At 42.4% G+C, this 26335-nt stretch overlaps 1 protein-coding gene across 1 annotated transcript in view; it reads left to right on the forward strand.

The window, feature by feature from the left end:
* The window catches only part of LYST (lysosomal trafficking regulator), a 591077-nt gene that overhangs the window by 487024 nt on the left and 77718 nt on the right, over window positions 1-26335 (forward strand). Inside the window, exons 45-48 of the mRNA XM_077289098.1 lie at window positions 3464-3653; window positions 4596-4732; window positions 7086-7184; window positions 11626-11765. Of these exons, the coding sequence (XP_077145213.1) occupies window positions 3464-3653; window positions 4596-4732; window positions 7086-7184; window positions 11626-11765 (566 nt within the window). The remainder of the gene's footprint in view (window positions 1-3463; window positions 3654-4595; window positions 4733-7085; window positions 7185-11625; window positions 11766-26335) is intronic.

The raw sequence follows: 26335 nt of genomic DNA on the forward strand, positions 1-26335 counted from the left end.
GTTTCTTGGGATTTCACCTAGCATTTCATTTTCCACCGTGAATACCGTGGAGAAGAAGGTGTTTAATATGTTAGCTTTTTCCTCATCATCTACAACCATTCTTTCCTCGCTATTTTTTAAGGGGCCTACATTTTCAGTTTTAATTCTTTTACTATTGATATAGTTGAAGAACAGTTTGGGATTAGTTTTACTCTCCTTAGCAATGTGCTTCTCTGTTTCCTTTTTGGCAGCTTTAGTTAGTTTTTTAGATAAAGTATTTTTCTCCCTATAGTTTTTTAGAGCTTCAATGGTGCCATCCTGCTTTAGTAGTGCAAATGCTTTCTTTTTACTGTTAATTGCCTGTCTTACTTCTTTGTTTAGCCACATTGGGTTTTTCCTATTTCTAGTCCTTTTATTCCCACAAGGTATAAACCGCTTACAGTGCCTATTTAGGATGTTCTTAAACATTTTCCATTTATTATCTGTATTCTTATTTCTGAGGATATTGTCCCAGTCTACCAGATTAAGGGCATCTCTAAGCTGGTCAAACTTTGTCTTCCTAAAGTTCAGTGTTTTTGACACTCCCTGACAAGTCCCCCTAGTGAAAGACAGGTGAAACTGTACAATATTGTGGTCGCTATTTCCTAGATGCCCGACCACCTGCAGATTTGTTATTCTGTCAGGTCTATTAGATAGTATTAGGTCTAAAAGTGCTGCTCCTCTGGTTGGATTCTGCACCAATTGTGAAAGATAATTTTTCTTGGTTATTAGCAGAAACCTGTTGCCTTTATGGGTTTCACAGGTTTCTGTTTCCCAGTTAATATCCGGGTAGTTAAAGTCCCCCATAACCAGGACCTCATTATGGGTTGCAGCTTCATCTATCTGCTTTAGAAGTAGACTTTCCATGATTTCTGTTATATTTGGGGGTTTGTAACAGACCCCAATGAGAATTTTGTTACCATTTTTCCCTCCATGAATTTCGACCCATATGGACTCGACATCCTCATTCCCTTCGCTAATATCCTCCCTTAAAGTGGACTTTAGACAAGACTTTACATAGAGACAAACCCCTCCTCCTCTCCGATTTTTACGATCCTTTCTAAACAGACTGTAACCCTGTAAGTTAACTGCCCAGTCATAGCTTTCATCTAACCATGTCTCGGTTATTCCCACTATGTCAAAGTTACCTGTAGATATTTCTGCTTCTAGTTCTTCCATCTTGTTTGTCAGGCTTCTGGCGTTTGCGAACATGCAGTTTAGAGGATTTTGTTTTGTTCCAATCTCCTCACTGTGGATTGTTTTAGAAATGTTCTTACCTCCCTTCTGAGTATGTTTTCCTGGGTCTTCTTTGTTCGAGTCTAATGTTTTTCTTCCCGTCCCCTCTGCTTCTAGTTTAACGCCCTCCTGATGAGTGTAGCGAGTCTTCTGGCGAATGTGTGTTTCCCAGGTTTGTTGAGGTGTAGTCCGTCTCTGGCGAGGAGTCCATCTTACAAGTAATTTACACCGTGGTCCAGGAATGTCATCATTGTTAGTTTCCAAAATGGTATCACTTGAAGGGGGTTTCCACTGTTTAGGCACATCAGGGGCTTTCTAAACGCAACATGGTGTATGCTAATTATCCCAGCAAATTTTACATTCAAAAAGTCAAATGGTGCTACTTCCGAGCTCTGCCGTGTGCCCAAACAGTGGTTTTCCCCAGATATGGGGAATCGCATGCTCAGGAGAACTTGCACAGCAAATTTTCAGGTCCATTTTACCCTTTTACCCTTGCAAAAATAAATAAAAAATTGGGTCTAAAGTAGATTTTTTGTGACAAAAAGCTAAATGTTCATTTTTTCCTTCCACATTCCAAAAATACCTGTGAAGTACCTGAAGCATCAATAAACTTAATAAATGTGGTTTTGAGCAGCTAGAAGAGTGCAATTTTTAGAATGGTGTAATTTGGGGTATTTTCTGTCATATAGTCCCCTCAAAGTCACTTCACATATGATGTGGCCCATAAAAGAAAATGATTTGTCAATTTTGTTGAGAAATCGTTGGTTAAATTTTAACTTCCTAAAAAATAATTTGTTTCAAAAATTGTGCTGATGTAAAGTTGACATGTGAGAAATGTTATTTATTAACTATTTTGTGCGATATGACTCTCTGATTTAAGCTCATAAAAATTAAGTTTTAAAATTGGAAAATCTCCAATTTTTTCACAAAGAAACGCAAATCATATCGAAGAAAATTTAGCACTAACATGAAGTACAATATGTCATAAAAAAAAACATTCTCAGAATCAGTGGGATCCGTTGAAGTGTTCCAGAGTTATTACTGTAGCTACAGTGTTAATGTCAAGTCGACAGTGTGCGTTACTGTTACAGCCAATCACTAAACTCCACAGCTCGTAAGGTGTATATCAGCGGAGCTTCTGAGCTCAACCATTGCTCTTGATGTGAGCTTTTAATGTGACATCACCAATACAGCCAAAACACTGAGACTGGAGCAGTGGAGGAGAGCCAGGGCTAGACCAAGAAAGGTTCAGATCCTGGTCTCTGTTATAATGTGTACATAAGTATTTGGGTCCACTTTTCTTAAAGTGGAAAACCTCTTTAGAAAAAAAAAAAAGCGGTAAACAGCAGCACTGTTTTTTTTTTTTTACCCAAAACATGTCATAGCAAAAGAAATGCAGGCCATTATTATTGTGTAGCTCTAGCTTCTGAGTTAGGCGATGGTACCAACTGTATAGATATTAGATTGCAGGGCTGTGGAGTCGGGTCGTGGAGTCAGACTCCCTCCCTTTGATATGGGCTCCGGCAGTGAACCCATATCTTTCCCGGCACATGTCAGCTGTTTTGATCATCTGACATATGCCCGGAACAGCTATGGGTGGATTCGCGATCCACCCGCAGCTATTAACTTATTAAATGCCACTGTGAAGCGCTGACAGCGGTATTTAACATGCATTTCCGGCAATCGCGCCATAAATCCACCCATCAGTGACCCCTGTCACGTGATCACGGATCACCGATGGGTTGGCATGACAACCAGTGGTCTCCTGGAGACCTACATGGTTGTCACTGCCGGATTACTATGAGCGCCGCCTGATGGCCGGCGCACATAGCAAGTGAGTAATTCTGCTGCATACAGGTGATCTGATGATCGCCTCTATGTAGCAGAGCTGTGGAGACTAGTGACGCATGACAAAAGTGAAAAAAAAAAAATGTTTTTAAAAATATAAATAAAATAACAAAAATATAAAAGTTCAAATTACCCCCCTTTCGCCCCTCTGAAAATAAAACAATAAAAAAAAAAAATCAAGCATACACATATTTGGTATTGCCGCGTTCAGAATCGCCCGATCTATTAATAAAAAAAAAGGATTATATAACCTATATGTTACATATAGGTTATATTTTTTTTTATTTCTTTAAACTTGATTTTTCATGTGAGATAAACAGCTTTAACTTGTGTATTAAAGCTCAATTTCTTGAAATTACAGAGTCCATTACCTTGGATACGAGGACTGAAATGGGGGGAATTTGTTGGTTCTCCAAGTGCTCCAGATCCCACTGTCTGCTTCAGTCAGCCTCATGGAGAAATATTTGGATCGTTACAGGCTTTGCCCACTAAAGCTATATGTGGACTATCAAGAAAATTCTGCCTAATGATGAGTTACAGCAAGGAACAAGGTAATTATAATGTTTAGTTTTTAGCCTTTTGTGAAATGGGAGATTTTTGTGTTCTTAGCTGATCTGTCAACAGATTAGACAGTATACATTAATAAATAGAACTCTGAGACCTGATGAGACTGGTGTGTTTACTTTGAAAATCCATGACAAAATGGCTCAACATACAAAAACTCCATATAGCTCTATGTACAGAAAGATGAAAAAGATAGGGGTTCAGAGGGTTCATGTAGAAAGAAAATATGACATTACAGAGTTACACATATTTTAGCACATATCAAGAGGAGTAAGCCCACAACCTTACAACCTATAAGAAAGTAGGGGTGAGATAAGGTGATAAGCTGTAATGGGCTGGGTGGTGGAACCACTGTGCCGAAGCCCAAGGAAGACCTAGAGGGGCGTGACTAGGACCCTGTTTGTATGTTTTTAATAAACATATTTGGATGAAACATTTTATATGGCAAATTAGCAAAAATAGGAAGGCAAACAATTTTCTCACAGAAAAACAAAAATGGGGAGTAAGCCCTCTCCAGTGTTGAAACCTCGAGAGTATCTCTAAAATATGGATATCATGGCAGATATAGTAATTAAAGTAAATTAGTAATATATTGACACAACTTTTTATCTCGGTTGACAACCCATTTATGTGGGTGAGAAGAGATAAGATATCATTTAAATTGAAAAGAGTGTCTTTAGCTGTTTAATACTGTATTTTTCTCTAGCAATGTTGTAATATATATTGCTGTGAAGGATACTACCCTCTGTGATGTACTATTATAATGCAGTTTGTGAATAACTTTGACTAGAATGCACATTTTTCCAAAAGCAGAGGGAAATAAACATGGGATAAAACTTGCTTTATATTGCACATATTCTATCTCATTTTTTAGAAGAGTCATATAATAAACCAGTACTTCACAGTAAAACATTATTCTCATTGTTTAGGTGTTCGAAGCATGCATAGCACCGATATCCAATGGTCTGCAATTCTAAGCTGGGGGTATCCTGATAATATTCTGAGACTGAAAAGCAAGCAGAGTGAGCCTCCCGTGAACTTTATTCAGTGTTCAGAACTGCATAAGGTAACATTTTTACTTTTACCTACTTTTTAAGGCAAATTCCAATTTTTACCAGCTTTTATGGCGGGTAGGTCAGACATGGGCAGGATGCCTACCCATCGTATCTCAACCTCTAGGGCGTGGCTGCAGGGAGTTAAATATCTAGCCAGTTTTTTTTTTTCTCTGTCTCCATACTGAAGCTCCTGTGAGAACAGCCATAATTGTTGTCCCAGAAGTATTGGGCTGGACTGTGTATGAGCATTTTACTTTCTTTTGAGCCAGACATGCTGTTTTCTGTTACCATTTTGGGTTCCTGGTTTAGGAGGCAATAAACCACCCAGAGTCTTTAACCGAACATGGTCTGGTGTCTACCTCGAGGAGCAGCTAAGCGTGTCAACCCCTCACAGTGTAATAATAAATAGAGTGCCATACCCTAATGTGTCTGAACTACATACTGGAAAGAAAAAAGGGAAATAAATCTACCCTCCTGCGGCTTCGGTCATGGAGTCCGTGATCAGCGCTGCTACAAGCTGGACTGTAGGCAGAGTCTTATCTTGCTGCTCTAATCCAGAGATACTAAGGAAAGACCTGTCCACAGGCCCGCCCGGAAGCACAAATATGTTCCTCATCATGGAGATTAAGACATTGGGAGAGAGACAGACAGAGATGGACAGATGGAGAGAGATGGGCAGACAGACAGAGACAGGAAGAAAGAGAGACAGACAGACAGAAAGACAGACCAAAAGAGAGACAGAGATACTGTGGCGGGATCGCGGACATATTCTTTGCTGCTGTGGCAGGGTCTCTGGAAGGGGCAGGGTATGTAGGAATGGTTGATGTTTAAGAGAGAGAGGCAGTCTGTCTCTCTATATGATGAGGAACGTGCACAGGCCCGCACTGAAGCACAAACCTGTTCCTCATCAGAGAGAGACAGACTGTCTCTCTCTCTTAAACATCAACCATTCATACATACACAGCCCCTTCCAGAGACCCTGCCACAGCAGCACAGAGTAGGTCAGCAACCTCCACCATAGCACCACAGAGTATGTCAGCGACCCTACCACAGCATCTCTCTCTTTGTCTGTCTGTGTCTGTCTCTCTTTGTCTGTCTATGTCTCTGTATCTGTCTTTCTCTGTTGTTGTCTATGTCTCGGTCTGTCTCCCTGTGTCTGTCTGTCTCTCTGTGACTGACTCTTTTTGTCTCTGTCTTTCTCTGTGTCTGTCTGTCTCTCTGTGTCTGTCTCTGTGTCTTTCTCAATGTATCTGTACTGTCTCTCTCTCTCTGTCTCTCTGATTCAATTTCAAGTATGATTTATTGGCAGTTCCAAATTATCATTAGTTTGCCATAATAAGAAAAAAAAGGTAACTGGGTAGTGAATTGGGGTTATGAGGATGGGATGTTGGGGGGCACAGTTTGGGCAGTGATAGTCCATTGGTGACATGTGGTGACATATTGGGCGGCCATCTCCAAAGTTGATTCTTCTTCCCCCAGTAGGATTCCGTTTCCTCTACTTGTCCATGGATGGGAAGTCCAGGAAGTGAGTGGAGAGTCTCTGGAAGTAGGAGGCCCTCACTGCTGAGTATCTGTTGCAGTACAGCAGGAAGTACACTTTGTTCTCCAGGGCCCCTTGCTGGCAGTACTGGCATAGTCTGTTGTCCCGCGGCTTGTATGTCTGTCGGTGCCGCTCTGTTTCCACCTCTTGGCTGTGGGCACTCAGTCTGTACAGACTCAGGGTCTGCCTATCTGTAGAGTGGCATAACCTCTCCAGATATGGAGCCAAAATATAGTCCCTCCGCCTTGACCGATAGATGGTGAGTTTCTGGGCGTTCCCGAATTCATTTTTCCATCCCTTTATGGCACGGGTATCTCATTAACTGAGAACTTCTAACACTGATTACACAAGGACCACAAGACTGATTTCTTCACCCCAGGTATTCTCTTGCTTATAATTCTTATTTCATCTTTTCATAAATGTTTTTCTAGAAATTCAATTGGCAGTAAAAACAAAAAAAAGTGCTTTGTTTACTCTCCCTGGGTCCAGCGTCAGGTCTGCACCTCGGTGTCTGTTGTTTGCATTTCTGATGACATGTCCACACCGTGGCAGTCAGAGTGACCAAAGCATCTAAGTTGTTTGTGACATCTAGCTCTGCAGAACCACTCAGCTCTGTCTGCAGCTCTGTTGAAATGACATCAGCACTGCAGACAATAAAAGACCCTGGAACAGCTAAGGAGACACAGCATTGGGCAAGTGAAGGGGAAGTAAAGAACTGTTTGTTTTTATTACTACTAACAGAGCTTATAGTAAAAATGTTTTTCATAGGTGACAAGCCACTTTTAATTTACTTCCAATAACTAGTATTTGCATTCCATACACAGGTCACAAGTTGTGCTTGGGTACCGGACAGCTGTCAACTCTACACTGGGAGCAAATGTGGTGTAATCACTGCATACTTAAATCGTTTCACAAATGCCATGGTATGTTTATCTCCATATACACTTATCAGTCATCAAATTATAGCTACTTGCCTTATATTGTGTACAGCAGGCCATAGACATTAGATGGCTGTTGGTCCACACGACACATCCATACACACGAGTATTCATACAGCTAATAGCTCCTATGTCTCTATAAGAAAACCTTATCTTATCTCCAAGAAAACGAGCAGTCTGAAAATGGACATGGAGATCTACATCTTCTCGTACAGTTGGCCAGACCCCCAATACACATTAAACTGTCGGCTGAACCCGTCAATATCAGAAGGTTTGGCCGAGATTAGTCTGTGTGTGTGTGGATCTTTAGTTTCCCTTATGTCACACTGGACACATGAGCTGCAAAAGATGGTGTCCTGTGATTACCTGGCAGCAGATCATATCAAGAGGTTGTTCTTGTCTTAAATGAAAAGTCTGCAGTCACTTTGTGTGACTGCAGACTTTGGAATCCCCTGCGCACGCACTGTGTGCTATGAGGATTCGCCGGTTTCTGAGCTGGGAACGGCGGTGATGAATGAAATATGGATACTCCTGGGCAGAAGCCGTCTATTGTGCATGGCCTTGTTCCATACAAGTGTATGGAGCAAGGGGCGCGGCCATCCAGTGGGCATGGCCTTGCTCAATACACTTGTATGGAGTGAGGCCATGCTGGATTGAGGCCGCGCTGAAGTGAGATTGCTTCGGCCCAGGAGTATATATATCGCATACATCACCGTTGTTCCCTGCTCAGAAACCAGCAAACAATGCATGTTCTGGGGGGGATTTCATTTTAGACTGAACAACCCCTGTAAGTAACATAAAGACCTTCATGGACACACATCATATCTGATAAATTACCTACTACATAGAAAAAGTAAACAGCTATAGAAAAAAGTAAAAACATCAACCTGTATTAAATAACAACATTACCTGTAGCCTTAATAGAAAATAAAAAGTGAGTCACTAACATGGAATGATGACACACTGTTAACATTATAGGTACTTAAAAAAGGCAGAGCTCAAAAATGCTTATCAATTTCATCAATAGAATACAAAGTTTAGGTAAAAGAGCAATCAAGGCTGAGTGAATCTATAGAGAGAACTATCCATAGTCCTCGTATGAGAGCCGCACCCACCCCAACAAGCGTTTTGGCTCTTGCCATCTTCCAGGGGCATGGTGTCACATTGAACAGAGCATGTCTCTCAACTAAAACCATCCAAAGACCAATCAGAATAAAGAGCTAATAACACCAGGTATGATAAATTGCTAGTCATTTTGTGGTGCATAAAGTGCTTCTGTCACAGACGCCTGCGTACACTAACAAAGTGTCAAGTGGGAAGCATCTTTGAGGGTGTGAATGGAGTCATGATCACATGAGAAGTCAGGTGAGCCAGAGTCTGGTCACACAATCCAAGAAATCTACAGATACATGTCACTGGGTATCGCCCACAACGGTAGCCATGCGTGTGTATTTGAGGTAATTATGTAAAATACCAAGATAGGGAATAAAGAATCAAAATAATCCAAATTATAACATAGTATCAATCATAATGGTTATAAATATAAATTGCTCTCTTCATAAAGGCATGATACAGTGAAAAATTATCAAAAAGACATTTTTTATTTTAGAACTAAAAAGTAGCCATAAGAAGCCATGAAGATATAATGAATACTTCATAAAAATAAGAAAATTGCTAATAACAAATAAAAAATATATATTAAGGGTCTTAGAGAAAAGTAAAAACATTACCCTTTTATGAATAATAACATTACATGTAGCCAAAGTAAAAAATAATGCACCACACTTACTCTGTGGAAAACACAAAAACACCCATGGCCATCACCAATTACATAATATAATATAAGCAACTCATTTGCAAACACCTAAACTGGGAGGAAGCAAAGTCAAGAATTGTATATAGCAAGAGGATACCAAATGTTATTTGAGTAATCTAAGACATAAAAAAGCTTAAAACACTTAAAAAGGTTCACAAGGGAACCGAAAAAAACAAGCAGGTCATACACTGCAAATGAAATGTACAACTCTGGCAAAAAATAAGAGACCACTGCACAGTTTTATAAAAACTAGCTTCTCTACATGTCTGACAGCCATTCCATTCCAGTGTCAGTTGAATTCCCACCAGAGTAAACCTCATTCTACCTAATGTGCTTCTAATTAGGTGATCACCTGAACCAAATCTTATTTAACGAAGGAAAGTATAAAAAACACTGCTGTGGTGTTCACAATCTTCTTGCAATAGGACAAGCTGGATGGCAAAACAAGTGCTAGTAATATCCCAAAAGTAAAAGGAATGAAAAAATAACTTTTAACCATGCCAAAGGAGTTGTAAAACAATTCTTGAGTGAGGAAAGGAAGGGCTCAATTCTGGCTTTACTACTAGCAGAAGGACATAGTGAGCATCATGTTGCCTCTATCCTTAAAATTTCTAAGACGGCAGTCCATTACAGCAAGGTCAAGCAGCAGATATTTGGGACAACAAAGCTACAGACTGGCAGAGGGCGAAAACAACTCTCCACTGACCGGGATGACCGTCATCTTATTCGAATGTCACTCAGCAACTGCAGGATGACATCAAATGACCTACAAAAGGAATGGCAATTGACAGCTGGGGTGAAGTGCACGGCAAGAACAGTTCGTAACAGGTTCCTAGAGGCAGAACTTAAGTCATGTAAAGCTAGAAAAAAAGCCTTTCATCAATGAAAAGCAAAGGAGAGCCAGGCTGAAGTTTTCCACAGACAATAAGGATTGGACCATAGAGGACTGGAGGAAGGAAATCTTCTCTGATGCGTCTAATTTTCAGCTTTGCTCAACACCTGGTCGTCTAATTAGACGAAGACCTGGAGAAGCGTACAAGCCACAGTGTCTTGTACCCACTGTGAAATTTGGAGGAGGATCGGTGATTATCTGGGGATGCTTTAGCAAGGCTGGAATTGGGCAGGTTGTTCTTTGCGAAGGACGTATAAATCAAGCCGCAAACGAGGCTATCCTGGAAAAACAGTTGATTCCTTCTGCTCAGGCAATGTTCCTCAATTCTGAGGACTAGTTTTTCCAGTAGGACAATGCGCCATGCCACACAGCTAGGTCAATCAAGGTGTGGATGAAGGACCACCACATCAAATCCCTGTCATGACCAGCCCAATCTCCAGACCTGAACCCCATTGAAAACCTCTGGAATGTAATCAAGAGGAGGATGGATAGTCACAAGCCATCAAACAAAGAAGAACTGCTTACATTTTTGTACCATGAGTGGCATAAGGTCACCCAAAAGCAGTGTGAAAGACTGGTGGAAAGCATGCCAAGACGCATGAAAGCTGTGATTAAAAATCATGGTTATTCCACAAAATATTGATTTCTGAACTCTTCCTGAGTTAAAACATTAGTATTGTTGTTTCTAAATGATTATGAACTTGTTTTTTTTTTGCATTATTTGAGGTATGCAAGCAATGCATTCTTTTGTTAGTTTGACCATTTCTCATTTTCAGAAAATATATACAAAATGTATTGCTTGGAACTTCGAAGACATGTTGTCAGAAGTTTATAGAATAAAAGAATAATTTACATTTTACTCAAAAATATACCTATAAAGAGAAAAATCAGACAAATTGAAAACTGCAGTGGTCTCTTACTTTTTGCCAGAGCTGTATGGGCACATGGTGTCTTATATGCGTCGAGGTTTCTGAATAATTTTCAAAGGAGAAAAACAGTGTTTTTCCTGAAGTGGTTTTGCTATTATTTTCTCCATTTCTAGTTCCACCAATGTTGTTTGTTTTATTTTTTCAGAAGTCACTTTAAAAATGGTAAGGTCAGTTTTTAGCCACTTTATGACTTTCGGATCGTGAAGCGGTTAAAAGAAGTTACAAAAGGCTGACTTATTTTTTTCATAACTTTCTGTGCTACCTTTTTCAGGTGGGTTTCTAGTTAAATCCGTTTGAAAAAGGCATTGTGTGCATATTCTCTTAGAGGCTGATGACCCTTCACTGACGGTACAGTTGTTAGGGATCTGCTGTTAATTGCTACAAGTTGGGTGGGTTTGTCAGGGGACATTTTAGTAGAAAGTCATAAAAGGTTATATAAGGTAGACATTTATATAGCAGGCTGATCAGAGTCTCTTTGTATTTTTTAATTTACCCACAACACTGATGTGAGTGTGACCTACTCCCGAGACTTGACCCTGCTGTGACCAGGCAATGTCTGTCTTATTGCATTTGTTTCAATGGACGATGCAGCAGTGGAGGATGAATTTTAAATAAAAAAAGAAGTCACAAAAATTGTATTTATTATACCATACCTAAATTCCAGCCCTGGACTTAACTGGACTCTCCCAATAAATCCAAAGCTCAATCTTTTCCTGCTGGTATTTATGGAAACACATATTTTATTTCGTTGTTCATTAATTCTTCTAAATTTATGATTATTTTATGCAGCCAATGGAAATTGAAGTAGAATCACAGGTACAATTATATGGCCATTCTGGAGAAATAACCAACCTGTTTGTTTGTAAACCATTCAGTATACTGATAAGTGTCAGCATGGATGGAACATGCATCATATGGGACCTAAACAGGTATGTTCTACTTTCTTGGTTTGTTACATATTGGGTTCACATATGTTATAGTACCTTGAATTCTTGATCAGGTTAGAACAACCTTACTTGTGATAAATATGTTTATAAAAAATATAATGATTTATTGAGTTTCCTTTACGGAGGTTAAAACAGTGGCTGGAAAATACAGATTTATTGTACTATTTCAGCAGTTACATACTTCCTCTGTCTTTGTCAGTTCTGATTGTGTCATGTTTGAGATCTAAGCCCCTTCTCCAAGAGTCCGTGTCTGTCTTTTCTGTTGTAACCCACCTGTCACACTGGCATAGATGTGACAACCTATTTACACTGTTGAACAAAAGGATAACAATGTTTTGAACTTTTTACTTTTAGGGTACCGTCACACATTGAAATTTTCATCGCTGCGACGGCACGATTCGTGACGTCGCAGCGTCGTATGATCATCGCTCCAGCGTCGTAGACTGCGGTCACACGTTGCAATCACGGCGCTGGAGCGATGCTGAAGTCCCCGGGTAACCAGGGTAAACATCGGGTAACTAAGCGCAGGGCCGCGCTTAGTAACCCGATGTTTACCCTGGTTACCAGCGTAAACGTAAAAAAACAAACAGTACATACTCACCCGTCGGTGTCCTTCAGGTCCCTTGCCGTCTGCTTCCTGCTCTGAGTGCAGCCGTACAGTGAGAGCAGGGCGCAGCACCGCTGCGCTCTGCTCTCACTTTCCGGCCGGCACTCAGAGCAGGAAGCAGACGGCAAGGGACCTGAAGGACACCGACGGGTGAGTATGTACGGTTTGTTTTTTTACGTTTACGCTTGTAACCAGGGTAAACATCGGGTTACTAAGCGCGGCCCTGCGCTTAGTTACCCGATGTTTACCCTGGTTACAAGCGAAGACATCGCTGGATCGCTGTCACACACAACGATCCAGCGATGTCAGCGGGTGATCAAGCGACGAAAGAAAGTTCCAAACGATGTGCTACGACGTACGATTCTCAGCAGGGTGTCTGATCGCAGTAGCGTGTCAGACACAGCGATATCGTAACGATATCGCTAGAACGTCACGAATCGTAACGTCGTAGCGATGGAAATTTCAATGTGTGACGGTACCCTTAGGCTCTATATCTCACCATCCACTACAGCTTCAAATGTGAGACTACTATCACTTTCTAGATAAAAATTTGGGTGTCTCATACATAAATTTGACTTGCAACTATTTAGCATATGATTAGTTATGCAGATGTTTCTCATGTCACTGTTATGTTACTGTTTTGCTCCTAAAAATCTAATTTTATTTTTTATTATTTTGTTTGTGTTTTCTAAATCCACTTTTTGGCTTTCAACACTGCCTGAATCCTTCAGGGCATGCTTTTAATCAGATTCAAGCATGTATCAACCGAAAATGATACCAGGTCTGTTCAACATGTTGACAATGCTGTTGCATATTAATCGACTCACTTGAGTATGTATATTTTTCTTCAACTCTGCCTACAAGTGTTGGATTGGGTTGAGGTCTAGGCACTGTGGGAGTCAATCCAGCACCTCTACTTCATTGTCATTTAACCATTTCTTCGCCAATCTCAACGTGTGATTCAGATCATTGTCATGCTTGAACACTATTGTTCTTTTCATACTTATAGTACTAGAGTGTACGAAGTAACTTGTCTTGTAGGATGCTGACGTATAGCTCCTCATTGAGAACACCATCGACCACGGTCAACTATCCATCACCTATGGCTTTGAAACAACCCCATATTGTCACGCTTCCTCAACTGAACTTGACAATTCCTTCAATATCTCAATCCGCTAGCCCCTTTTTCCCTTGTGTCTTCCAGATCCATTCGCATCCAGCAGAGCCTAGTCAATTGAATTTTGTCTTGTTGCTACAAATCACCCCTTGTCTATCTTCTACTGTCTACTTTTTTGTATTTTTTTTAAAACTTGAGCCAACGCTTCTAATGACATTATTGAAGTCAAGGCACCTTTACTTTTTCTGGCCACCATTCCATCACATGGCCTTTGCATAAACATCTGTAACCTCACTATTAGGAAGCATACCAGCCACCTCCAGTGCTGTGTTGTCACAACTCTGTTGTTGTGTGTCCTAGGACCAAGGGCGCCATCCTTGTCCCTATCGCTAGGGGTGCCCTAGCTCGCCCTGTTCCCTAGATTACTTCTGATGGTGAAGATGCCGGGACCACGTACTTTGGCTTAGCTCATGAATCCGCCCTCAGTCTGTACCCTTCCTCCACCTAGTGAAGAGGGGAGTAGTTGTGTACCTTAATACACCAACCAGACTAACAAGGTTATACGAATGAGGGGTTACGAGAAATACCAAACATACAAATATACTCCTACATACAATAGAGAAATGCACTGTGGGAGTCGAGGATGGGGTTAAACCAAAGTAGCAGAAGAAAGGGAATAATCATACACTCAAAACCAACAGTCACAGATAGATTCTACCAAACACCTTCTCCAATAACAACCACCAGCCATGTAGCAAAAGCTAGCTCTGACAATGAGTGCTAGCCATGACCCAGATTATATAGGAGATGGCAGTGGCTAACAGTGCACAGCTGAGAGCCGTAATGCAGGAAAGCTGCCAGGATCTCTCAACTGAACAGATTAACCCCTGTACTGTCAAAGGAAATTTTCACTATTTAATATGAAGGTAAAGTTCTTCTAGGAGTAGGAAAAATTATATGCTGCGGTCTCCTGGCTCCTTTTTGTCGCGGTAAACCTGTGACAGTATCCCCCTTCTACGAGGGACCTCTGGAACCTCAGATCCGGGGTTATCAGGGTGTTCCACATGACAAGACCTGATCAGCCTGGCTGCATGCATGTCAGTTGCTGGTACCCTCATCCTCTCTGGTCCTTTCAGTGTTCCAGATACTGAAGCGACTGACAAACTACGCAAGAATCAGTTATCTTACCTATCTGAAATCTGGAGATGGCAGAAGCGGTGATGGTACAGAGGACGTAACATATTTCTTGAGTAGAAATCGATGAAACATGTTATGGATCCTAAAAGTGGGCGGGGCGGTAAAGGAAGGCGGAATGCTACGGTATTGACAATGGCCTCAATCTTATAAGGACTGATGAACTTGGGATCCAGTTTCAAAGAGGGAGCCTTCAACTTAATTTTACTTGAGGACAACCACACCCAGACACAACACACAGATCCGGACTCACCAAACATTTCCGATCAGCCACACTCTTATATTTGGACACCATCTTCCTCAAATTATCAAGAACCTCTTACCACACAGACATAATTGATGATGAAAACTGTTCCTCTTCAGCTATTTCAGAAGAACGATTCCTATTAAATGAGCTGAACTGAGGATGAAACCTGTATGCCTCGAAAAACGGGACTTGCCAGTAGACTCATGACTATGATTATCGCAAATTCAGCTAGAGGTAAGTAGGAAACCCAATCCTCCTGATTCTCAGACACAAAACACTTAAGATAAGTCTCAAGATTCTGGTTAACCCCTTTCAGTTTGCCCATTAGACTGCGGGTGAAATGCTGAAGAGCACAACAAATGGATCTTGAAACGACTGCAAAATTCCCTTCAAAATCTGGAAGTAAACTGCATCCCCCGGTCAGAAACAATATCAGTATGAATCCTATGTAATTTTACATTCTTTCTGATGAACATTTAAGGTCTTGCTTTGCATTGGTTAAAGCGGGTAGCACAATAAAATGTGACACTTTACTGAATCTGTCCACCACCAAAATTACAGTACTACCTGCCGATACAGGTAGATCAGTGATAAAAATTGACCTATTGAGTCCAAGGTCTACTGGGAATCACAAATGGTTGGAGAGACCCAGACGGACGAGTACGAGAGGTTCTAAAACATTCTCAGACACTGCAAGCAGCTACGTACTCCAGGACATCCTGATGTATCCTTAACCCCCAAAATGCTGAGTAAGAAAATCTGTGGTGGATTTATTACTGGGATGTCCGGCCTAGACCGAATCTTGATGTTCACTAAGAACTCTCAGACAGAGATTCAGAGGCACAAACAGTTTTCTTAACAGACAGCAAGAACCTACCCCTGAGCATCAATAACCTCTTTTTCAAGATCGGAGCATATTGATGCAATAGCCACCCCTTTTTGTAGTATAGGAATAGGTTCACAAATATTTCCACCCCCAGGAAAACAATGAGATAAGGCTTCCGCCTTAATGTTCTTGTTCCCCGGCCAATACGTAACAAAAAAATTAAACATTGTGAAGAACAATGCCCATCTTGCCTTTCGAGGAGTTAGAAGTCTTGCAGACTTTAGATATCCGAGATTTTTATGATCCGTTATTACCGTAACTGGATGAATTGCCTCCTCCAGAAAATAGCGCCATTCTTCAAAGGACCCACTTGATTGCCAAGAGTTCCCAGTTACCAATGTCATAATTTCTCTCTTTTTTTTAGAAAAGTATGCACATGGACGCCATTTACCAGGCGACACACCTGCGACAATACAGCTTCTACCCCATTTCAGACGTGTCGGCTTCTACAATAAAAGGCTGAGTGACGTCAGGCTGTATGAGAATCGGCACAGATGTAAAACACTCCTTCAAGGTATTGAATGCCTCCCTGGCTGGACTAGACCACTTGTAAAAGTCTGTCACTTTCCTGGTCATATACATCAGAGGTTTGGCCACTACCGAAACGTTTTTGATGAACTTACAGTAGTAGTGGGCGTAACCTAAAAACCTTTGTAACACCTTAAAATCCTCAGGACGATCCCAATCAAGTACCGCCCAGACTATTGCCGGATCCATGCATGAGGGATAAGGAGGGTCTGATATGACCCTTTGCCAAACTCTTCCCGATATAGTCCTTCATTGCCTACCTCTTGGGTCAGAGATATTATGTAGTCTGCTCTTAGGCAAGCTAGGCCCCAGGATCAAGATTAATGGCCCAGTCATAAGGATGATGGGGAGGAAGTTCTTGGCACCCCTGCACTGAGAACACATCCCCAAAGTCAGACAGGTATTTAGCCGGGTGCCCAAGCAGTGTTCTTGACAATACTCACTCCACTTTACCACCTTCTGAGTCTGACAGTCTAACAGGGTTGTGCTAAGGAAGTCCAAGAACCACAGGAGAGGGCAGACCTTCTAGCACATAACAGTCAATACCTTTTGAGTGCATGGCCCCTACGTGTAGATTTAACCCTCGGACGATGTGAGTAAAACACCACTGTCTCAACGGTGCGGAGATGGCGATTATGGGTATAGGTCTGGACAGTGTATGTGGTGTGAGATCCTGGACCTGGATGAACCTAATGTTGATCAAGCTAATCCCTGCCCCACTGTCTAGAAAGGCAAAAATAACCACCTTAAATTTTGCTCTGATGGATTTTAGCAGGCAGACAAAATTGTGTCGTACCCAAGGAGGAGATATGTACAACCGGGTTGCTAACCTCCCTGTAACCCAGGCTCCTTAGTTTTTCTGTGGCTGCTTACCAAGAGATTGGGAAGGACACGTGTCTACAAAGTGCCATTTTCTACCACAGTAAATCATACCCCCCTTTTTCGTCGAGTAAAGGTACCGTCACATTAAGCGACGCTGCAGCGATAGCGACAACGATGCCGATCGCTGCAGCGTCGCTGTTTGATCGCTGGAGAGCTGTCACACAGACCGCTCTCCAGCGACCAACGATGCCGAGGTCCCCGGGTAACCAGGGTAAACATCGGGTTGCTAAGCGCAGGGCCGCGCTTAGTAACCCGATGTTTACCCTGGTTACCAGCGTAAAAGTAAAAAAACAAACAGTACATACTCACCTGCGCGTCTCCCAGCGTCTGCTTCCTGACACTGACTGAGCTCCGGCCCTAACAGCAGAGCGGTGACGTCACCGCTGTGCTTTCACTTTCACTTTAGGGCCGGATCTCAGTCAGAGCAGGAAGCAGACGCTGGGAGACGCGCAGGTGAGCATGTACTGTTTGTTTTTTTTACTTTTACGCTGGTAACCAGGGTAAACATCGGGTTACTAAGCGCGGCCCTGCGCTTGGTAACCCGATGTTTACCCTGGTTACCAGTGTAAAACATCGCTGGTATCGTTGCTTTTGGTGTCAAACACAACGATACACGGCGATCGGACGACCAAATAAAGTTCTGGACTTTATTCAGCGACCAGCGACATCACAGCAGGATCCTGATCGCTGCTGCGTGTCAAACTAAACGATATCGCTTAGCGAGGACGCTGCAACGTCACGGATCGCTAGCGATATCGTTTAGTGTGACGGTACCTTAACAGACTGCTTTCCAGGACGAGTTGCCCCACCCAACTGCATGGGTTCCACAGATGACTCAGACCAAGCTTCCCTTGGCTCCGGACCTCCTGCCTCCTGCACATTGGAATGTCTCTTTATGTCTCTGGCGAAGACGGCGATCCACCCGGATAGCCCGAGATATGGCCGCCTCAAGGGAAACTGGAGTCATATACAGGACTAAGGAATCCTTCACCCTTACAGATAGCCCTTTGCAGAACTGCCTATGGAGCATTGGGTCGTTCCACTCAATGTCAGTGGACCACCTCTGAAACTCGGAGCAATACTCCGCCACCGGATGGTCTCCCTGCTGAAGCTGATGTAGTGTGGACTCAGCCAGCGAGATGCAGTCAGGGTCGTCGAATATATGACCCAGAGCCAAAAAATATTGTGCTATACAGTACATACTACATAGGGGACTTGAGACTGCTGTAAACATCACATAGCATACACGGAAACTGCTGTATAAATCGGACAACAGACCTGAAACTGCTGTGTACATCACATAGCAGACATAGTGGCAATGCCTCCCATTTTATGTAAGGGTGTTAGCACCATGCCGGAGTCCTTCTCTGGCAGGCAGGGTCTCTGGCGGGTCACTTCACTCACCTATGCTGCGGTCAGTTCTTCCCTTCCCCATGCTCTGATTGCTTCCTGCCGGTCCTCTAGCCATGTCCTTAGAGTACACGCGTGTGCACTCACGCCCTCTTAAAGGGTTAGCGCTTGCACTTGCTGTTTCCTCCCCAGCCAATAGCTGTGGGACATTATGTATATATTGTTTCCTCCCCACTGGGGAGGTGCCTTAGCAGCCTTCCTGTTTTGCAGTCTAAGTTGTGTAAAGTTGCATACCAGTCCCCGTTGCACTCAACTGCAGGCCCTGCTTGCTGCATTCTGGTGCAAATCCTGCCTGCTGCACTCTGATGCAGAGCCAGCCTGCTGCACTCTGATGCAGATCCTGCCTGCTGCACTCTGATGCAGATCCTGCCTGCTGCACTCTGATGCAGATCCTGCCTTCTGCACTCTGGTGCAAATCCTGCCTTCTGCACTCTGGTGCAAATCTTGCCTGCTGCACTCTGATGTAGATCCTGCTGTCTGCATTCTGATGCAGATCCTGCCTGCTGCACTCTGACACAAACACTGCCTGTTGCACTCTTGTGCGAACTCTGTCTGCTTCATTCTAAATCAAATTCTGCCAGCTGCTCACTCCACTCCAGTCTGTCCTCTAGGTCCAGCTGCTGCGCGTCCATTGGTCTGTCCTGAAGTGGCACCTGGCGCCAAGTCTAACCTCACCATCAGAGGCTCTAGTGAACAGTCAGGTATTTGCTTAGTCACGCCCCTCCAGGTTCTCCACGGTCCGTGGCATAGTGGGTCCACAAACCACGTTCGTGACAAAGGGATATACAGAACTGATGTGATCGTTTCCTATACACCTGAGGAAAGCTGGATGCTGCCAAAACCCATAGTGTTTTTTAAATACAAAAGTTTTATTTTTTATTACCATTGTTTTATCTACACTCATTGGATTTATTTGCATCTTTCCATCTCATTGGGAGCACTCTCTATTTGTTTTTGTTTTTCACTTCATAGCTTACACCGAGACTGCTATACACTGTGTGCAGAATTTTTAGGCTAGTGAGTATTTTGACCATATCCTAATTTTTATGCATATTTCACAAATCTAAGATGTTTATAGAAAATTGAATGCTAATTGGATGAAGCATATCAGGTAATGTATGTTTGTGTAATTAGGGAGGGTGTGGCCTAAGGATATTAAGCTGTGCAGAATAATTAGGTAGCTTGTTTTCCAAAAAGAAGATTTAGCTCACTCTGAAAAGTATGGTATGCAGCATTATTGATATTGCGAAGATATTGGGACGTGATGACAGAACCAACAAAAGTTTTGTCGCAAATAGTCAACCAGGTTGCAAAAAAGTGTATAAACAAAAAGGTGCGTATTAACCCCTTTACCCCCGAGGGTGGTTTGCATGTTAATGACCAAGCAAATTTTTACAATTCTACAATTCTGACCACTGTCCTTTTATGAGGTAATAACTCTGGAACGCTTCAATGGATCCTGGTATTCTGAAAATATATTTTTTCATGACATATTGTACTTTCATGTTAGTGGTAAAATGTCTTTGATATGACTTGCGATTATTTCTGAAAAAAATGGAAATTTGGCAAAAATGTTGAAAATTTCCCAATTTTCCAACTTTAAATTTTTATGACCTTGCACACGTAGGAAATGTGGTGCAGAATTTTCTGCACTAAATCTGCATCTGCAGATTTGATGCAGTTTCTGTGCAGTTTCTATGCAGTTTCTATGCAGTTTCTGCGCAGATTCTATGCAGTTTCTGTGCAGTTTCTATGCAGATTCTATGCAGTTTCTGCGCAGATTCTATGCAGTTTCTGTGCAGTTTCTGTGCAGTTTCTGTGCAGTTTCTATGCAGTTTCTATGCAGTTTCTGTGCAGTTTCTGTGCAGTTTCTGTGCAGTTTCTATGCAGTTTCTATGCAGTTTCTGTGCAGTTTCTGTGCAGTTTCTGTGCGGTACAATGTAAATCAATGTGAAAAAAAAAAAGCTGTGCACATGGTGCAGAAAAATCTGCAGCAGAAACGCTGCAGAACTGCACAAAAGAAGCGACGTGCACTTCTTTGAAATCTGCAGCGTTTCTGCGCAGATTTTTCTGCACCATGTGCACAGCTTTTTTTTTTTCCCATTGATTTACATTGTACTATAAATCACAGTGCAGTTCTGCAGCGTTTCTGCAGCAGAAAAATCTGCTGCAGTTCTGCACCAATTCTGCACTAAATCTGCATCGTGTGCACATACCCTAAATCACAGATCTATTTCACACAAAATACTTAATAAGTTACATTTCCCACAACAACAACAATTTCCAATTGAGGGCTTAGTGAGATCCGGTGAGATCCCCGTGAGCCGTGAGCGCTCACGGTGCTAGTGGGGATCTCACCGCAGCTCAGATGGCTGGGAACGGAGTGCAGTGACCGGAGGTAACCTCTATGACATCACCCCCAGTCACTGACGCTGCATTCCCAGCAGCTCATTCACCAATGGTTCTCAGCCTGGATGGTCGCACCTAGGCACCATCTAGGTTGAAAACTAATTATCCCCCAGAAATGGATTACGACATGGACAGACAATGGACAGGTATGGTATATTGTTGTTTTTTTAATTTTATTTTTATTTCAGGAGAGCGAGCGCGCGCTACGGTGGAATTAGGCGAGGTCATAAGTATGGTTTAATTGAGAATATTAAAGGAGTCTGTGTCATTTTTTCAATTAAAGCACTTTATTCTGGCTGTGTGTTTATTTACCATATAACTATAGGATTAGTAATTGAGAGGTGTCTTATAGACACCTCTCCATTATTAAGCCGTGGGCTTGATGTCACCTGACAATGCAAAGGTGATATTGACCCAACAAATATGAACCCCACTTGCCACCGCTACAGGGCAAGTGAGAAGAGCCGGACAAAGCGCCAGAATTGATGATAATATAATAGATGTGCCTTTTCTGGGCAGCTGTGGGCTGCTGTTTTCAGGCTGGTGGTGGCCTACATTAATGGCTCTTTACTAGCCTGAGAATAGCAGCCCCCAGCTGTGATCTTTAGCAAGGCTGGTTGTCAAAAATGGGGGGAAACCCACACCGTTTTTTAAATTAAAAAACAGTGTGGGGACCCCTGTATTCTTGATGACCAGCCTTGCTGAAGCTAACAGTTGAGGATTGCAGCCCCCAGCTGTGAGTTTTGCCTGGCTTGTTATAGAAAATACAGGGGAACCCACACCATTTTTTTCATTTATTTATTTATAGTGCAGGCGGCGGCTGATGAATACCCCCATCAGCCACTACTGCTGTCACAATTATTAGCAGCAGTAATAGTCCCATCAGCCGCCACCTGCTGTCTCTTTTGTCACTTAAATGTAACTCTCATCATTCTCCCCTGCTTGCGACAATCGCTGGCAGAGCAGTGGAGAATGATGAGAGCTGTGTTCAGCACCCGGCACTGGGGAACAGCGCTGCTTACTGTAACGCTTCTTCCCTGGAGCCCGTCCGTGTGGTACTGATGCGGCACACAAATGCTGCAAGTATTACACACACGGACATTGACATCTCCGGTACCAGAAATATCAGGACATGTGAAAGAGACGTTATAGCGGGTTTTTATGTTTGGCTGGTGTCACACACTAAAAGACTCTTTTTATTGCAAAAAATACTTTTTGCATCACCACATTTTGAGAGCTATAATTTTTCCATACTTTGGCCCACAGAGTCATATGAGGTCTAGTTCTTTGCTGGACGAGTTGACGTTTCTATTGGTACCATTTTTGGGCACATGATCTTTTTTGATCTCTTTCTATTCTGTTTTTTGGGAGGCAGAATGAACAAAACCAGCAATTCATTAGTTTCTTTTTTTTTGGGGGGGGGGGCGTCTATACCGTTCCATGTGTGGTAAAATTGATAAAGCTGTTTTATTCTTCAGGTCAGTACGATTACAGCGATAAGTCATTTATATAGTTTTATTATGTTTTGGTGCTTTTATACAATAAAAACTATTTTATAAAAAAAAAATTATTTTTGCATCACTTTATTCTGAGAGCTATAACTTTTTTATTTTTCTGCTGATGGAGCTGTATCATGGCTTGTTTTTTTCAGAATAAGATGACGTTTTCAGCTGTACCATGTTTATATACAGTATAGACCAAAAGTTTGGACACACCTCATTTAACCCTTTCACGACATGCGCTGTACTATTACTGCGCATGTCGTGTCTCCCCCTTTGATGTGGGCTCCGGCGCTGAGCCCACATCAAAGTCGCAACATGTCAGTTGTTTTGTACAGCTGACATGTGCGCGCAATAGCGGCGGGTGAAATCGCTATTCACCCGCCGCTATTAACCTGTTAAATGCCGCTGTCAAACACTGACAGCGGCATTTAACTACCGCTTCCGGCCGGAAATGAGCGCATCGCCGACCCCTGTCGGTCCTTGACACCTCTATGGTTACTGATGCAGGCCTGCTGTGAGCGCCCCCCTGTGGTAGGCGCTCACAGCACAACTGCAATTCAGCTACATGGCAGCGATCTGATGATCCCTGCTATGTAGCTGACCCAATCGAGTTGTGCCAGCTTCTAGCCTCCCATGGAGGCTATTGAAGCATTGCACAAGTAAAAAAAAAATGTTTTTAAAAATATGGAAAAAATATAAAAGTTTAAAACACCCCCCTTTCGCCCCATCCTAAATAAAACAATTAAAAAAAAATCAAACCTACACGTATTTGGTATCGCCGCGTTCAGAATCGCCCGATCTATCAATAAAAAAAAGCATTAACCTGATTGCTAAACAGCGTAGCGAAAAAAAAAATCGAAACGCCAGAATTACGTTTTTTTGGTTGCCGCGACATTGCATTATAATGCAATAACGGGCTATCAAAAGAACGTATCTGCACAAAAGTGATATTATTAAAAACGCCAGCTCGGCACGCAAAAAATAAGCCCTCACCCTACCCCAGATCACAAAAATAGAGACGCTTCGGGTATCGGAAAATGGCACTTTTTTTTTTTTTTTTAGCAAAGTTTAGAATTTTTTTTCACCACTTGGATAAAAAATAACCTGGACATGTTAGGTGTCTATGAACTCATAATGACCTAGAGAATCATAATGGCAGGTTAGTTTTAGCATTTAGTGAACCTAGCAAAAAAGCCAAACAAAAAACAAGTGTGGGATTGCACTTTTTTGCAATTTCACCGCACTTGGAATTTTTTTCTCGTTTTCTAGTAAAAGACATGGTAAAACCAATGGTGTCGTTCAAAAGTACAACTCGTCCCGCAAAAAATAAGCCCTCACATGACCATATTGACGGAAAAATAAAAAAGTTATGGCTCTGGGAAGGAGGGAAGTGAAAAACGAAAACGAAAAAGGGCCGCGACTTGAAGGGGTTAAAGATTTTTCTGTATTTTCATGACTATGAAAATTGTAAATTCACACTGAAGGCATCAAAACTATGAATTAACACATATGGAATTATATACTTAACAAAAAATTGTGAAACAACTGAAAATATGTCTTACATTCTAGGTTCTTCAAAATAGCCACCTTTTGCTTTGATGACTGCTTTGCACACTCTTGGCATTCTCTTGATGAGCTTCAAGAGGTAGTCATCAGAAATGGTCTTCCAACAATCTTGAAGGAGTTCCCAGAGATGCTTAGCACTTGTTGGCCCTTTTGCCTTCACTCTGTGGTCCAGCTCACCCCAAACCATCTCGATTGGGTTCAGGTCTGGTGACTGTGGAGGCCAGGTCATTTGGTGTAGCACCCCATCACAGCCTGGAGGTGTGTTTGGGGTCATTGTCCTGTTAAAAAATAAATGATGGTCCAACTAAACGCAAACCGGATGGAATAGCATGCCGCTGCAAGATGCTGTGGTAGCCATGCTGGTTCAGTATGCCTTCAATTTTGAATAAATCCCCAACAGTGTCACCAGCAAAGCGCCCCAACACCATCACACCTCCTCCTCCATGCTTCACGGTGGGAACCAGGCATGTAGAGTCCATCCGTTCAACCTTTTCTGCATTGCACAAAGACACGGTGTTTGGAACAAAAGATCTCAAATTTGGACTTATCAGACTAAAGCATAGATTTCCACTGGTCTAATGTCTATTCCTTGTGTTCTTTAGCCCAAACAAGTCTCTTCTGCTTGTTGCCTGTCCTTAGCAGTGGTTTCCTAGCAGCTATGTTACCATGAAGGCCTGCTGCACAGTCTCCACTTAACAGTTGTTGTAGAGATGTGTCTGCTGCTAGAACTCTGTGTGGCATTGACCTGGTCTCTAATCTGAGCTGCTGCTAACCTGCGATTTCTGAGGCTGGTGACTCCAGTAAACTTATCCTCAGAAGCAGAGGTTACTCTTGGTCTTCCTTATCTAGGGCGGTCCTCATGTGAGCCAGTTTCTTTGTAGCGCTTGATGGTTTTTTTGCCACTGCACTTGGGGACACTTTCAAAGTTTTCCCAATTTTTCAGACTGACTGACCTTCATTTCTTAAAGTAATGATGGCCACTCGTTTTTCTTTACTTAGCTGCTTTTTTCTTGCCATAATACAAATTCTAACAGTCTATTCAGTAGGACTATCAGCTGTGTATCCACCAGACTTCTGCACAACACAACTGATGGTCCCAACCACATTTATAAGGCAAGAAGAAATCCCACATATTAAACCTGACAGGGCACACCTGTTAAGTGAAAACCATTTCCGGTGACTACCTCTTGAAGCTCATCAAGAGAATGCCAAGAGTGTGCAAAGCAGTCATCAAAGCAAAAGGTGGCTACTTTGAAGAACCTAGAATATAAGACATAAACTCACTGGCCACTTTATTAGGTACACCTGTCCAACTTCTTGTTAACACTTAATTTCTAATCAGCCAATCACATGGCGGCAACTCAGTGCATTTAGGCATGTAGACATGGTCAAGACAATCTCCTGCAGTTCAAACCGAGCATCAGTATGGGGAAGAAAGGTGATTTGAGTGCCTTTGAACGTGGCATGGTTGTTGGTGCCAGAAGGGCTGGTCTGAGTATTTCAGAAACTGCTGATCTACTGGGATTTTCACGCACAACCATCTCTAGGGTTTACAGAGAATGGTCCGAAAAAGAAAAAAAATCCAGTGAGCGGCAGTTCTGTGGGCGGAAATGCCTTGTTGATGCCAGAGGTCAGAGGAGAATGGGCAGACTGGTTCGAGCTGATAGAAAGGCAACAGTGACTCAAATCGCCACCCGTTACAACCAAGGTAGGCCTAAGAGCATCTCTGAACGCACAGTGCGTCGAACTTTGAGGCAGATGGGCTACAGCAGCAGAAGACCACACCGGGTACCACTCCTTTCAGCTAAGAACAGGAAACTGAGGCTACAATTTGCACAAGCTCATCGAAATTGGACAGTAGAAGATTGGAAAAACGTTGCTTGGTCTGATAAGTCTCGATTTCTGCTGCGACATTCGGATGGTAGGGTCAGAATTTGGCGTAAACAACATGAAAGCATGGATCCATCCTGCCTTGTATGGAGCATCTTTGGGATGTGCAGCCGACAAATCTGCGGCAACTGTGTGATGCCATCATGTCAATATGGACCAAAATCTCTGAGGAATGCTTCCAGCACCTTGTTGAATCTATGCCACGAAGAATTGAGGCAGTTCTGAAGGCAAAAGGGGTCCAACCCGTTACTAGCATGGTGTACCTAATAAAGTGGCCGGTGAGTGTATTTTCAGTTGTTTTACACTTTTTTGTT

This window comes from Ranitomeya variabilis, chromosome 2 (assembly GCF_051348905.1).
Source record: "Ranitomeya variabilis isolate aRanVar5 chromosome 2, aRanVar5.hap1, whole genome shotgun sequence".
NCBI classification, from domain to species: Eukaryota; Metazoa; Chordata; class Amphibia; order Anura; family Dendrobatidae; genus Ranitomeya; species Ranitomeya variabilis.